The 15,453-nt window shown below is 48.9% G+C and overlaps 1 protein-coding gene across 1 annotated transcript in view; it reads right to left on the bottom strand.

Annotated features, from left to right (window-relative positions):
* Positions 1 to 15,453, bottom strand: part of PAPSS2 (3'-phosphoadenosine 5'-phosphosulfate synthase 2) — a 30,743-nt gene that overhangs the window by 5,695 nt on the left and 9,595 nt on the right. Inside the window, exons 2-8 of the mRNA XM_054831150.1 lie at positions 8,436 to 8,541; positions 5,984 to 6,219; positions 5,119 to 5,257; positions 4,744 to 4,862; positions 4,507 to 4,620; positions 3,947 to 4,058; positions 444 to 649 (exon numbers count right to left, since the gene is read on the bottom strand). Of these exons, the coding sequence (XP_054687125.1) occupies positions 444 to 649; positions 3,947 to 4,058; positions 4,507 to 4,620; positions 4,744 to 4,862; positions 5,119 to 5,257; positions 5,984 to 6,219; positions 8,436 to 8,541 (1,032 nt within the window). The remainder of the gene's footprint in view (positions 1 to 443; positions 650 to 3,946; positions 4,059 to 4,506; positions 4,621 to 4,743; positions 4,863 to 5,118; positions 5,258 to 5,983; positions 6,220 to 8,435; positions 8,542 to 15,453) is intronic.

Below are 15,453 nucleotides of genomic sequence, written 5' to 3'. Positions count from 1 at the left end.
AAATTGAGAAGTAAAACGTAGCTAAGAGGACGACGAGTCTGCAGCATTAGTGTTTGGTAGCATCACCGAGATCATCACACTCCAAGTGCAGGAAAATTTTGGGGGCTAAGTTGGTGGTCATGCCAAAAACTGTTAGGACGTGGGCACACCGGTGAAGACGAGTGAATGAAAGGAGCAGCTCCTCAGCAGCACGTTCATTTTCCCTTTCACCTTGCGCTTGTTACCTGATGCTACACTTGCTGCTTAGCAAAAGCATTAACTCGCGAGCCTAAAAATTCAGTCCTGCCTGCTTGGGACGTGATGGTTCCCAGCGAGGAGTTGGGCTTGGAGACCAGACAGGACACCCACAGCCCTCGAAACCTTGGAAAGGTTCAGTTCTCCAGCCCCTGCCCACATTTCCCATCCTGGCCAGGTTCCCCGGAGCAGCAAGGGGACAAACTTACTTTGACATGCGGGTGCTTGGCGCAGGTGGTGCCCCAGACGCGGGCGCAGCGCTCCTCCTTCCTGTGCTCGAAGTACTCAGGGCTCCTCAGGACCGCCACCCTGCGCCCCGCGTAGCTGAGCGCCAGCGCCTCGCAGCCCTCCAGCCGCTCCTTGTCCTCCGTGGAGATCGGCAGCACGATGGGGATGCTCAGGTTGACAACACCGTCTGGCAAGAGAGGGGGAAGATCTTGATGTCCTCCAGTCTCGGGCATTGAGTAAACGGAGATTTTCAGAGGCACATGTTCTCCCTTTGGAGAGCCAAATTTTTCCAGGACTAGCTCAGGGACTCACCATCAGTCATGTAAATTTATTCACTGCCCCGGTTTTTTCTGCACTGCTATTAAATAGTGATGTTACCGGAATACCAAAGCTCCTTATCTTTGGGCCAGAGATGTTTCAAAGACACCTGGAGCACTTCATTACTTTCTGGACTCTCTATCTCCCTGGAAAGATTGGTTCTTCTCCAGCCAGCTTGTTGTAAAGCCTCTTTGAAAAATTTAAACGTACTTGGAAAATGCAACCCCGGCTCCGGGTTGGTGTTCCCTGGGGCATCTCACTCCCTGCACACCTCCTGAACTGCCTCTTCCACAGGGAAAACACCATCACGCTTTGCTTTGATTCTTCGGGTTTTTTCTGGATATCTCTATACTGTTACTCCTCTTCCTTCATATCTCTGCAGAGTCCATTTTTAATCTATTTTCTGTGTGCATACAGCGAGTCGACATTTGCATGTGCAGTTTCTAATTGCAGTGTTGTCTCTAAATACCTTGAAGTCATGTTGGTTTTATCCTCACTCCACTAAGGATTTATCCTCACTCCACCATTTCTCCTTGGATATCCCGGTATTAATACAGAAGTTATATACCCCAGTATTAATAGAAAAGAATCAGTCTCTCCCATGGGTTTCCATTCACAAACAAGAGCAAACAAATCACTGATTCAATTTGTTCTGATCTGACTGAAATCATTTTGGACCCTTGAGAGTCTTAATTTGAGGATTTTGACTATGATGTAGATTCTTTTTTAAGATCTCTATTAAAATGTTTGCATTCACTTTTAATTCACGACTAGGTATCATTCGTCTGCCAGACAGCAATTTTACAAGCACCTTCATGAATAATCATAACTAGTCACATGGGATCCAATCAATATCAACTTCATACATTTAAATGACATTAACCAGCGATCAGTCGATAAAGTCAGCACGGAAAAAGCTGGATTACAAAACCAACAAATGATGCTGAAGCTGAGGATCTCCATGCTCCATTTCCAAATGCAAGATGCAGAGTTAAAAAAAAAAATCATCACTCCAGCAAAGGTAATCACAAAATTACACGACTGGGATTTTCGTGAAGACCGGTGGGCAGGACACGGGGTGTGTCATGCCACCTCATAACCAGCTGAATCATAAACAGGCTGTAGTTGTGTTTAGTTTTAATAATTTTCCCTTTTTTTTGGCAAATCTCAAAACATTAGTTTATAGCAAAAAAAATCTAAATTGAAGTAATTTCTGTACAACCTAAGAACAGTTATATACATACCAGCTACAGAGCGATTCCTTCCTGAGAGAACACAAACACAATTAAGATAATTAACACTCACGGGCACCAGTTACAGCAGCCGTTTCAAGAACCAAAGCCGCTCAGTTAAAACCTCCGGCAAGCACCGCCTAACCGCCGGCAGGGTGTCTGCCCGTGCGGCTGCGGTCCTCCCCGGCGCTGCTCCAGCCTCCCCGGCGCTCACCCATCCAACACGGGTGGCACAGCCCGAGAGTGACGTGCAACACCCACGCTTTCGCTGTCACCCGGTCTGCCTTTTTTCCTGGTGGCCATCATGGCCCTACACGAAGCACCTCATCCACCCAACTGTCAGTATTTCGAGGTGGGATTTACTGCTCAAAGTCCGAGCGAGAGGAGCGCTAACTCGCACAAGTCCACCAAAACGATCGCAGCCCTTCCAGGCACAGCTGGAGCTGCCAAAAACATCACCCGCACCCCAGTGCTAAAGGGCCGGGCCAATGACTCCAGGAAGACCAGCCTCAAACCTCTCTTTGGCAACACGCGCTCCAGCCTCGGCACCATGAGATGGAAACCCTCCACCGTGTCCTAAAGCTCATCCAAGCCAACCAGGAACGTTCTCCTTCCTGTCCAGATGCTACCCTCCAGGCCTGACCACGCTGATGTTGAGTTTGGAGACCTCTGTGGAGGCAAGGTGGACTGGGGACTGATGTTGATGCCCTCTACTGCAAAGACCTTGCTCTGGAGAGTTCATTCCCCGCTAAAAGCGGGTGTCCTGGGCTTTGTCCCTACCCCGTAGAGCTCTACAACTCCTGACCTGCGGAGCCCGGAGGAGCTGTGCTCAGTGATGCCGACAGGTTTGGGAGAGCGCCCCAAAAACAGATGCCTGCTGAGACGAGCCTCCAGCGCAAAGTGCGGAGCTCCAGAGCAACGTGGTCATTACAGGGCACCTCTGCGACCTCGTCAGGCACAACAGGCAGCTCAAAGACCACGGATCGGGGTCTGATAACAAGGACATGTGCTTTTGAACGCTGTTTGCACACTAGGCGGGAGGTAAAAGGCTACGACGTGTCCGAAAGCAGAAGGACCCCCCCAGACACTCCTCCAGGCCAAAGCGAGCAGCCCTGAGCTTTGCATCTGCTGCACGGTGCCCAAATCCCAGTAACAGCAGCGAGGCACTGCCCCGCGTGACCAAGGGACCCTCTAGAAGGAGGGCAAGGCTCAAAGGGACTCGCTCGCCAAGATCCCAAATCCCCGAGGCCAGAGATCACAAAACCCAAAGTGAGCGCCCTGCGTGCGTGTGAAGTCACAGCGATGGCTTCTTGAGTTGAGAAGCAGGACAAGAAGTATCCACCACCCCGGTCTCAGCTGTAGATGATCACTGCCCGAATACTCTGCCTCTCCCAGGGATGAAGCACCTCTTATATGTTGCTAATGAATAGGTAAATCCGATTTATTTCAATTTACTGTAATGGATAAGACAGAAAACGGGAAGAAAAAAGTGAAATCAGGCTCTGCTCCTGGTTCTAAGGAACAGCTGCCTTCTCGCCCCACCTCAAATTCAGCCTGGCAGCCTCCCTGCTTACTTGGCTTTGGGTCTGCATCTTCATTTACCCTGGTATAACCGAGCACGGCAAGAGCTACGCAATGGCTGCCGAAATGTTTGATCGGCACCATGCGAGATGTCGAAGCCGTGAGCCAGGGCCCTGGCCACAGCACGGCGAACTCTGTCACCTTCCGTACCCTTTGGTGCGTTTTGGAGCACGGCCTCCTGGCCCCCGCGGTCCTTTACGGGCCCTCGCATTTAACACGCGAGAGGAAAGGAGGGCAACGCGGCCGAGCGTTAAGCTTTTCCGTACGGCTGCCTGCCGAGACACCGCGGGGTAAGCGTCACATCCTGCAGCGGCTTGCCGGCCAGCGTTAACGCAAAGCGTGGGGATTCGTACCATTCAGCAGGGTGCCAAAATGGATCACTTGCAAGTACTCCGCCTCGCGCATGAAGCCGGTCAGCGGAGTGGCCCAGCCTTCGCTCAGCACCTGCACCCACTGCAGATCCAGCTGCAAAACAAACCCAAACGGCACTCCTGTCACCAGGTCACGCTCAGAGGTTGCTTTTCCTTCCCTTCCACTGCAACAGCGCGCTCATTCGCTTTGCTTCGAACGCAGAGCATTCATAAAGGGGGAGAAAGCCGTGGGGGGGATTGCTTTGGGTTTTTTGGGTTTTTTTAAGCCAGACTCGTACTTTCATAGCATAACTGCTTGCGGGGCTGTACTAACACAACAAAGGAGAGTGCCGGTCCTGGCTCGCTACAGCACAGGGTGGAGACATGGCAGAAAACGGCTGAGGATCAGGACCACGCTTCAGCTCGCCATAAACCACAGCCACAAAAGGACACGGCCATCAGAGGAACAGAGCCCCCTCTACCAACATCCCCGTCGAAGCGTCTACCCTTCCAACAGCTGAACAGTGACTGAATCACAGCACAGCAGCCGTGCGTGACGATACCTTGGTGATCTCTACGGATGGCAGCATCTCTGCTTCAGCTCGGACGCTATCGAGTTTATTTTCAGGTACAAACAGCTCAAGAACATCCTTAATCGAGCAGTGGGGCACGATGTTCTGAAAGAGAGAGACAAGACAGCAATTGTAAGTAACATGCTGGTTTTCATCGGCACGCCAAAAAGTCCGTATCCGAAAGCAGGTTTACAAGCTGCCGGCAGCGGTGGCATAAAAATGACCTACTTGTGTTTGGAGGAGCTCCACAACCTGCTGAATACATTCAGACACCGACGCAACATTCGTTTTCAACACTAGTTCAGGAGATTCGGGCTTCTCATACTCTGAGTCAATCCCCGTGAATCCTACAGACAATTAAACCCAAACTAAATTTAAAATACTCGGTACCCTAGAGCCAACAACGCTGTACAAACAACAAGCAAGCCTTCAACCATTCCGGGTACTACAAATGACACTTGTGACAGAAAAATTAGGGAAACAGGATACTCTTGTGCACTATGAGGAGCCTTTAGTAACCTACCTCTACGTGCAGAGCCACAACGACACGCTATCCAATGCTTCAGAAAGCAAAAGGCAAAATAAGAGCTCGCTCTTCCATACCTTTGATCTCTCCAGCTCTTGCCTTTTTGTACAGGCCCTTCACATCTCTGCTTTCACAAATATTTAGAGGAGCATCTACAAAGATCTCAAAGAAAGGAAGTCCAGCTGCCTCATGAATTTTCCGTGCATTTTGACGATCCTGTTAGAAGAACGACAGGAAAATCATGTGTGTCTGAATTGCAGCAAGCACCTGGGACATGCCTGCATGACATGTCCTGGAATTTGACACATCTGTCTCTGGTATAGATTTGTTAAATTTACACTAATTCTAATAAGGGTTTTTCATCTTCCTTCCCCCTCTCTTCTTTAAAGATACTTTAAAAAAAAAAAAATCTACAACTTTGATCTGGTTTCAGCTTTTTCCATCTGAAACATCAAGAAGATCTCTTCGTTAAGCAGGACAGCAGAACTTCAGAGTGTGAATAATTATCTGCCCTGTGTCAAAAAAAGGAACTGCTTGCATCAGCTTGATAACAGCAGCTACTTGGTATTCTCAGGAAGCATAAAACCACAATCAATACTTCTTCAAACAGAGCAGTGATAGCACTATGACAGGCTATTGTTTCTATGTCTCTTTTCTTTAATATTAGGAGCCTCTGTAGGAAGATTTTAAACTTCTCTCAGCTTTTAATCAATTTGTAACACTGAACGTATTCAAAGAGGTCACGTCAAACTGCCCTTTAGAAATCTGTACTGATTGCACGCAGTTCTGTGGATCGGTGGTGCTTTACAAAAGAACAGAGAAGAAGTTAAAAGGAGCGTCTGATGGCATATATAGGAAGTCCTCTATGTAAATCTCTCTTCCCTAAGAACAATCATGAGGTCAAGGCTGCCCAGAAAAGAGCAGAATACGTGGCGAGTTTACCTTTGCGAAAGGAGAAATGAAACTAGTTATGCAGACAAGCCCAGCGTCAGCAAACAGCCTGGCCACCTCTGCGATGCGGCGGATGTTTTCCTCGCGGTCCCCAGCCGAGAAACCCAGGTTTTTATTCAAGCCATGCCGAACATTATCACCATCCAGGGAATAGCAGGGGATGCCATGAGAGACCAAGTACTCTTCCAGAGCAAAGCCGATGGTTGTCTTGCCAGCTCCAGAAAGGCCTGGTGGAGACAGAAAAGCGAGGTTCAGGTTTGGGGTCAAAAGAGTGAAAATGAGAGTGTAACGCAATACCTCCTGGGACACTGGCAACGAAACTCCTTCTGCCTGAAGTTGCTTTAAGGAAGGAACGAGGCAGGGAAGTTGGATTCATCTCTTTAGCACACAGTTACCACCACAGAGCCCTGGCCAACCCTTCTTATTGAAAGGGCGGCATTAATGCCATGAGAAAAGCTACTATATCCCAACATCTGGCGGGGTTCAACCCAGCAGTGTCGCAGAAGTACCTCTTGCTGAGCCATGGTGAGACAAATAGGTACCACTAACTAGGGGAAGCTTGAAAGGATGCCGTTGCCTGCAAGTCTCTCAGCATCTTCCTCCTCCTCCTGTTTCCCCTATGAACAGCCAACTGCTCTCCCAGACTGAACCCCAGGACTGAACCTCGCTGCAGCTGTGCGGGGTGGGACAGGCTCCAGCAGCAGCAACTGCCCCTCTGCATCCACAGACATCTCCTTCTGCAGGAGCAGCACCCACAGATCTGTGCGAGCAGGAGCGGGATGGTCGCATAGACAAGAAGCACATCTTCAGCTGCCCATGTCTCCTGGAGGCACCAGCCAGAAAGACAACAATCCAAAACGGGGTGGCTGCTTCCCATCCCAGCTCCATCCACTTGCACAAAAAGCACCTGCTGCTGGCTGAGTCAGAAAGCGGCAAGTGCACCGGGAGCACCAAACTCCTCCCTTCCCTTGGGTAGGGATCTATGTGTTGAAAACTCCTTGAGATGGAAGAGGACCTTGACTTAGGGGAGATAACACCTCCGAACACCACACCTGTCTCAGGAAACACTTAGCCTTGGAGAATCTCCTAGGGAGATAGCATCATCTGCTCACCTGTTCTGATACCCTTTGCGTGACACCTACTACTGACCACTCGTGGAGACAAGACCCTGGGCAAAGTGGACTTTTGGTCTGATGCAGAACAGCCGTGTTTGTGCTGGAGAGGAAACCTGGCTGGGCAGAGGTGAATCCTGCTGGCTGTGCCTTCGGATTTTGTAGTACAACAGACTAACTGATAGCTCTCCTGAGCTGGCAACGCAGGGCATTCAAATGCCCTTCCATTTAATCCATACAGTCCATGCAATGAAATGCCCTTCCATACAGTCTCTTAAAATTAAATTGATGGAAAGTTAGGAGCCCACCGTCTATCTCAAAGAATAATCATCAGCCAGAGAAGCTCAAATCTTTCAGACGCAAGATTTTTGAGTGATATTCGAAAAAGAAGGAAATTGAAATTGCCTTGGATGGGATTTTTGGCTTCAGAAATGATATTAAAGCAGATTAGGCGTTGGCCCTCTTTTCAAAATTAAAGAGGAGAACAAAACAGAAATGTGTTTTAATCCAACGTCTAGCACATAAGCTGATATGAAGGCAAATCAGAATGGCTTTACAAACCCTTCCAAGTACGTCTTTCAACATCTTCCGGCAGCCAAAGAAAATCCAAATATTTAACAAGCAAAGAAACAACTGGACAAGCAGCAAAAGATAGAGTTGTGTAAACATTAGTGGAGCAAAAGAAATGCAATTGTCATTTCTAGCAGCCCTTAATCCCCAAACAATGAGTTTATCTTTCAAAGCAGAAGAGAAGGGCAACACGTCAGAAGGTGTACGAAATGAGAAATAACGTAAGAAACCCGCTATGGCTGTGCAAGGAATCACTTCCAGTGCGACTCACTGTCTCGCAGTATTTATTCTTCAGACGACTGCCTTGTTGTGCCGCTCGTGAGGTCACTTTTAACGCAGTAAACCTAAGTGTCCCCATAAACTTCCCACCGACCCAGAATCAAAACATCCGCGTGCTGTTTGGGACAACCCTGGGCACGTTTCACTGCCAAGGACCAGCTGGATTCGAGCCGAGGCTTCCTCAGTCACACGCTTGGGAACAACAAGTGCGACCCTTAGGGCTTCTGACGTGTTCAAAGGAGCGCGATAACGACTGAGGAATTCATAAAAACATTAGTTATGGGCAGCAGGTGCCAGGGAGAGTATCTTGCTGCGCCAGCACCGCATGTTGGTGTTTCTCACGTGTAAATGTTTTGCAATTCCCAGTTCAGAAGGAACGCTGACGTTTCCTGCAGATCCCAAATCCTCACCTCCGAGCCATACTCATGTACACAAGTGGGTTTCACGCGTGAAGCTGCGCTTTCACGCCCAGACGAAAATACCTGTTAGCCAAACCGTGCAGCCTCGAAATCCACCCCTGGTACCGACGACTTGTCCTCTCTTACTCCTGCTGACATGATGGGCTTGGTAAACCACATTGGTTGATCCCTGATGAAAACAAAGAAAAACAAAACACTTTTGTTACCTCGGTGCTCTCCGTACAAAGGAAAATCTCAGCTGGGACTAATATAAGGGAGAGAAACGCAAACGCATGAGCCGTTGCAGCAAACTTCGGCAATTTCCTACTTTGTAAGTTGGATTTCTGTCTGAACAGTGCAGGTTTGTTTTTTTTTTTTGAAGACAGTATTTGCCTCTGCTCAGGGTGCTTCCGGTGGCAATGCCTTCACGTCCGCGGCTGCTGGCAGCGGCAGAAGGTGACTCGCTGCGGTGCTGGAGTGCTGGCAGGTGAGCGGTACACCCGCAGGCAGGCAGGCAGGCAGGCAGGGGAGGACACGGAGTCCACACAGAGACACAGGCAGCACGCTCCCCGCCTCTTCGGCGTTTTAGAATACAGGCAGACTCGTCTATTATTTTAATTACGCTTGAGAAACAAAAGCGACTTAAGGTGCTAATTTACTTGCTGTGCTAATAATTGCAGCTGGGGCAAGAAACAGCGACACGGCAGGGCTGAGCTGAGCGAGACCGGGACCCAGCCGGGGAAGACGGTGGGATGGGAGGCAGGGAAAACAAGACCTAACGCGTACACCTGCGCTTCCCGGCGCAAACCAGGGACCAGCACGATGCTGAGCCAGAGGCCTGAATTTTGGTGCTTCCTAATGTCGACCTGCTGCGGGCAGAGCAGCCCCAACCTCTCTGCTGGGATGCAGACTAAAAGAGCCTGTCTGTGCCCTGCAGCTCCGGCAACGCAGCTTCAACAAAGACTTTTTGTGGATAAAATATCTACGAGACCTTATTAATTGCGATGATTATGTTTCCAACTGAGGCAGCCAAAGGAAAACTCTCAAGAGGGAGAGAGGATATAAATATTTTCTCCACAGCCAGATTCTGCACAACTGTAGGTTTATCCATTTCATATTATCAGTACAAGAGTGGGTCTGGGCTCTCCCATGATTTACATCTCGCTATATAAATATTTCCATGTCTGAAGTCACAGCGGGGAAGTTATCTTTCATTTGTCCAAGAAAAAAAATTTGACGAGGAAAAAGGAATGGGAGAGACAATAAAGTAAAAGGTCACTTTTAAATGTGTTTTTAAATGTGTTAGCAAAATAGCCTGATTTTTTTTCCCCTCTGCTTGCTGGGGCAGTAACACTTTAACATGATTCAGCAAAGGCATAAGCATTCTTTGGAGACTTGGTATTTTTATGCAAGAGAGGTCTGCCTGCCCAGAAATTTGGGTGAAAATTACTCCGTAACAGAAGAGGAAAAAACACCTTCTCTCCTAACCTGCCTTATTATTTTTCAGAGAGGCCGGCATCCCAGCAGAGACCAATTTCCCATCACAGCAATTTACAACTATACTCAGAATTTCATGCCCATTTTCCATTCCATTTTCGCAAAAGGCTCCAAAATTAGCCTCTTTACGCCTGCAAATTTGCCATCTGCAATTGCTTGTGGGTACAATGAAATGCCACCCCGCTCCAGAACATTTTAACGTACTGGGAAGAATAGCTGCATCCAAAAAAATCATAATAATGGTCTCCAAGGTTAACTCTCAGCAAGCCTCAACGTCGGAACCAGGGTTGTGGGATTGCACTGGGAGGGAGAAGCAATTGCTCCAGAGCTGGCCCAAGGTGACCGATTCCCACCCCGTGCCACCACCGTACGACTGGACGGGAAGTCCCGGGCTAAAAAGGTTTTCAGGGCTGTTGTCTCAACCACCTCCAGCGACCCATCTTCTCGCTCCAGGACTCTCGCTTCCCATTTCCATCGCTGCAGTCACTAGAGCAGGTCCCTGACATTGTTTCCCCCCTTCCACAGTTGCTTCAAGAGATAAAATCAATTATTTGGGGGTTGGAGCATAGGGGATGGACGAGATGCTGTTTGAAACGCAGGGCCCAGGTACCACAGCAAAACAAAAAACCAAAACCTCTCTAGACCTGACCCTGAAAAAGTGAGTGAGCCCAACATACCCTGGTGACTCAGAAAAGTAGCTCAAGATTTGGGTTTTGTGTTTTGTTTTGTTTTTTGCAGGGGGTTGTCAAAAGCCTGTTTGAACATTCTGAGCTTGCAAAGGTGAGACAGCACCACCATGGCTTCGTTTTCACCCGTCCCCAGGGGTTCAGGCTTCGGCAGCGAGACTAAACGAGCACACGCAGAAGATCCAGCAGCCAAAAATAATCCCTCCTCCCAAGACGCACGGGCGTGTTTCTGTGTTTACTCCTGGTTGAGCTCTGGCACTGCTCTGCAATTACGCATCGCCTGGCCACGGACCCCCAGCAAAGCACGAGTGCCCAAACTCACCTTCCTGACAGCTTGCCACCGCTCGGCCCTGCAGCAAAACCTCCCCTGTAATGCCTGCCCGGTGATTACCTGCTCCTCAAGCGTAGCACTCCAAAACCCATAAAGTGGGTATTTTGCAATTTGTTTGCAAACCACAACAGACAAGGCTGATATTTCTGCGTGGAGAGAAATGAACCTGCGCGCTTTCAATCTCTTTCATGCCCTCTGCATCAGTAGGAACTCCAGCCGCACGCTTGTTTTTGCGAAATGTTGATCTGCTGGATCCGTCCTGCAGGAGATGAACTACGATAACATCCATGCCTCAGGAAGATACAGGAACTAACACATTCCTACGTGGCTGATGTAATGAGATTGTTATGTTAAAAGTACATGTTGCTGTGCCATAAATCTGCACTGTGCGTGCGTCTCAGAGCTTTTGTTTTGCGTGCTGGCATCTTTTCAAGCTTGGGAAAGCATCACTGAGGGCATTTTTGCAATTCAGCAACACTGTCGGACCTCTCCTACCTGCCGGGAGCTCTGGAGGGTACCAAACCCCTCTGATTTTTCTGCTACGTTAATAATCTTGCCGGCAAACTCTTCCTAACCCTGAGCAACCGCCTGCTACACATCGACTCAAATTCTTGTCACCAGCTATGCCAAAAGTAAAAAAAAAGAAGGCAGAGAGAAACACGAGCACGTGGTGGATGGCCGGGCTGGCAGCTTGCTTGGCCGGGAATGGGCTGTTCTGCAGGAAACACCAACTTCCCACCTGATCATCCACCAGCTGGGACACGGCTTGGGAAGCCAGAGCTGAAGCACGATCAAATGGAGCAAAGGCATCACCAAAAATAAGCATCGATGGCCTGAGAGCAAACCCGGGCGAGATTTCATCTAGAAAGAACATACATTGCAAGACCATCAGGAGGCAGAGATAAGCGGAGGGGGAGGTCTGCGGGGCTGTCCTACTGATGTTAGTCTCTCAGTTTTAACCTCGTCATCATAAACCAAAGATATTTAAAAGAGAAAATCCAATTATCATCACAACACACTCATGCCTGAACACTGGGCCCCATGGAGGGGACAATGTAAGGACACTGGTAAGCATTTCTTGCAATAGTCTAGATCAAAGAAATGAGGTTTGGGGGAGGAACTTCTTACCTATAATCCAGCCCCAAACAAGGCTCCAAGCAAGGCAATAAATGACCTGGCAGCATCTCCAAAGAAAAGCCGTGCAGCCTCTGCCAGCCAGATGGTTAAGTAGGACACTGCCACGCTCCCTCCCTTCCCTGAAAATCTGCTGTTTGGCCACGTCTGCATGATCTCAGTGCTCAGCCCACCCTGGCTTACCTCATCCAGGAAATGAGAGAAAAATAAAGACATAGCTCCAAAGTTTCTGCCGAGGCTGCAGCAGACCAAGAAGCCAAATCCTGGCTCTGCATTTGACCTTCCCTCTTACTGAACCTTTCCATGAGGTTGAAAAATTGGGAGACACCAAGCTCTCAGGTGTCTTTAAGATCAGGCTTGACTGAGCCACCTGCCAAGCGTCTCCAGGCCTGGCTTCCAAAAGGAACATGGTTTTTTGGCCACTGCCCAGGTGGAACACGATGCTCCCCTGCTTTGTGAAAGCAGGTTGCAGGCAGAGGCAGGAGGCTTCTCCCTGGCACTCCTCCTGAATAAAGAGATGGGGCCTCTGAGACAAGAGAGCCCACCATAGCACAGACCTGCTGGAAATGAGGAACCACCGGTGTCCTCTGCTGTGAGAGCTGCTGCTTCTCCGGTCACGGTGTCTGAAAAAGTAAACTCAGCTCTTCCTGAGGTATCTGGCCCTGAAAGGGAGCAGTTGTGCTTGCCCACATAAATCAGAGGTTGTGTGTGACTACCCCAGGAGAGGTATTACAGGGAGCATCTTCTCTCACCTGAGAGCTAAATGCACCGTATCTGGGGGGCCTCTCCCAACAACCGCTGAGATTTGTTAGGAGCAGAACCACTGCACGATTAATCGAAAATGCACTACAGGAACAACATTTAGGGTTGTCCCAATGAATTGCATTTTGCCGTCTTCCACTAGAAATTCAAGTACGCATAAACTCTGGACCTTAGGCCACAAGGCAGCACCTCCTCCTGCCCCCCACCTACCCATTTCTTTAGCCAGTATCTCCATGGCTGCATAACGAGTGGGACCAGGGCAAGAACCAAGTGCAAGCGCCACGTGCCACAGCCAAGGGGTGGGGAAAAAAGAAGGAGAGACGGGAGCGGAGCAGGACAGGACATTCAAGAGATCCCCTAAGCACATGTAACATCCTCTGGCCAACCCTCGCTCAGCCATCCACAGAAGGCAGAGCTCTCCGATGCTGCAGGAGGAAAGATTTGTCATTAGAAAGCCGTGCTGGTCATCATGAAGGCCGATAAGGTCTAAAACAACGTCCTTATCATGCCCTTAATTCCCTTCGGCCGCTGCGGGAGCACCTCTGCGTGCTGTAGCTGGCACAGGCAGGGCGCTGGAAGTGGTCCAAGAGCCACAGCTCGTGGCAGGCTGCAGCAACATCCCGCTCCGGAGAGGGACTCCCTCCTGAAAACACAGCACAGATCAGCCCAAGAACCACGCCAGCGGAGAAACGCTATTAACGGCACGTTAGTCACAGCCCCGGCTCGCTTAGCAGAAGGGCCAGCCTCGTACGAACAGGGTTAGCATCCAGCTGGCAGCGCTCACGGCCCCGAGGAAACCCTGACCCAACAGCGAGGGTAGGGTCAGGACTCCCCCAGCTGCATTTTTATTTATAGGGCTATCGCACATCATTAGGAATATGATTCATTTTTTTTTCCGGTCAAGCATTTAATACACGACCTATTTTGGTACTGTAGCCTGGACATCTCTCCAGGAGGAAAAAAAAAAAAAAAAAAAGGAAAAAAAATAAAAACAGAGAGGCTTTTGAAATGTTTTCAGCTGATCACATTGGCAAATGGTAAATCAGACTTTTAAAACAATAAAATGACGAAGCGAGCTTTCAAGTTTGAAGTCAAACACTTGCTTAAGCCTCCGGAGACTGATCTAACTTATTTGTTAAAATCCCCTCCCAAATCCTGCTGTCTTACTAAAAATAAAGTTTTTTCTCCTATCAGTTGAATCTGATGCATGAAAATTAAGTTTCTGGGACTTTTTCTTAAAAAATTATTTTCTTCTACCAGGGCAATTCCCATGGCTGCTCTTGCAAATGGGCAAGCTGATGTCATCGAGAAGATAAAGTGTCCATCACCAACACGGGGGGGAAAAACCTTCTGTAAAAGACTCATTTGCTGCAAAAAAGCAAAACTATGATACTCAAGAGAAAAGGAGGAAGAGAGGGAAGAGGGGGGTTTTGCAAAGATTTGATTACGATCATATTGAAGAACGATGGAGAAACCTCAGAGTCTCTGAAGTCCTGATTTAGCTCTTGTAACCCTAAACTATAGACGTTTCCCAAACTTGAGTTTGATTCATTGAATGGGCTTAGGTGGTAAATGCCTCAAAATCAGTTCCGCTCTTTCGCAGGGAAAAACCGCACCAAGATGGAGTTACCCTGGAAATTTTGCCCGTTTCACCCCCCAGGATCCCACCATCACGACGCAGAGCCTGGCTCACAGGTCCCGATGGGGAAGTGGGACTTCTCAAGCACCCGACGCGTTACCGCACCGCCCGCGCTCCTGCTTCCCGTGCCGTTGTCCCTCCTCTTGCCTGCACGCGGGACTCGTCTCCTCTCTCACCACCCGTAGGTGAGCAGAAATCATTTGTGTTTTCTTTTTTAGACTTAGCCGAGTAATACAGCGATGTGTCACCAAACACCCTGCAGAGGTTGTGGGGCTGGGGTTGCCAGCATTCCCTCGCACCGGGCAGGATGCTGAACTGGGCTCCCTTTCTTCATTCAGCATCCTGAATAAACCACAGCAGACCTCACTCGCTCCTTGGCACCCTCCGCCTTTGACGCTTGTTCCTTTTGGCATCGCTACCCTGTCCCCTGCCAGGAACGTAACACAGAAGACCTTAAGGAGACCAGCGGAGACATCCCGGTTACCCGAAACAAGCAGTCTTTCAGCTTGGAGACAGACGGTTGGAGGTGCCAAACACCGCTAACACACAAGGTTTTCAAGGTGGTGTTAGCTGAAGTGTTTTTTCTTAACCCACAGGAATTTCTGAGCTCTTAGCAAGATCTTATTTTTGATCGCAGCTAAAATATTTTTCTCTTGGTATAAATTTGCATGTTTTGGGTTGCCACAATCAAGTTTTATACAACCTTGGCAAAAAAACCCCACCAACAAAACCTGGCTCAAGTTCCAGTCACCTTGCAAATCAGGCGCTGATTTCTAGACTCTGTGATTTCAAACCAGCGGGTTGGGCATTAAAATCTGCTTCTCTGAAGTCACCCAGATCAGGTGTTTCTTTATCTCTGAATTAGGTGATGTAACTACTCAACACAGGAAAACCAGTGAGTCATCCTGTGCTCCTACATTTTCAGGGTGAATTTGCAAGGCCAGGACAGATGTTAATAAAAAAGTCTTCCCGTCTTCATTCCAGAAATCACAAGGGACAGCTGCATGGGCAACAAATATTTGACAAACAAAGCATGTTGTCAGCCGCTGACAA

This window comes from Grus americana, chromosome 7, assembly GCF_028858705.1.
Source record: "Grus americana isolate bGruAme1 chromosome 7, bGruAme1.mat, whole genome shotgun sequence".
Taxonomy (NCBI): Eukaryota; Metazoa; Chordata; class Aves; order Gruiformes; family Gruidae; genus Grus; species Grus americana.
Note: the sequence above shows the minus strand (reverse complement) of the source record. Positions and strands in the feature narration are given on the sequence as shown.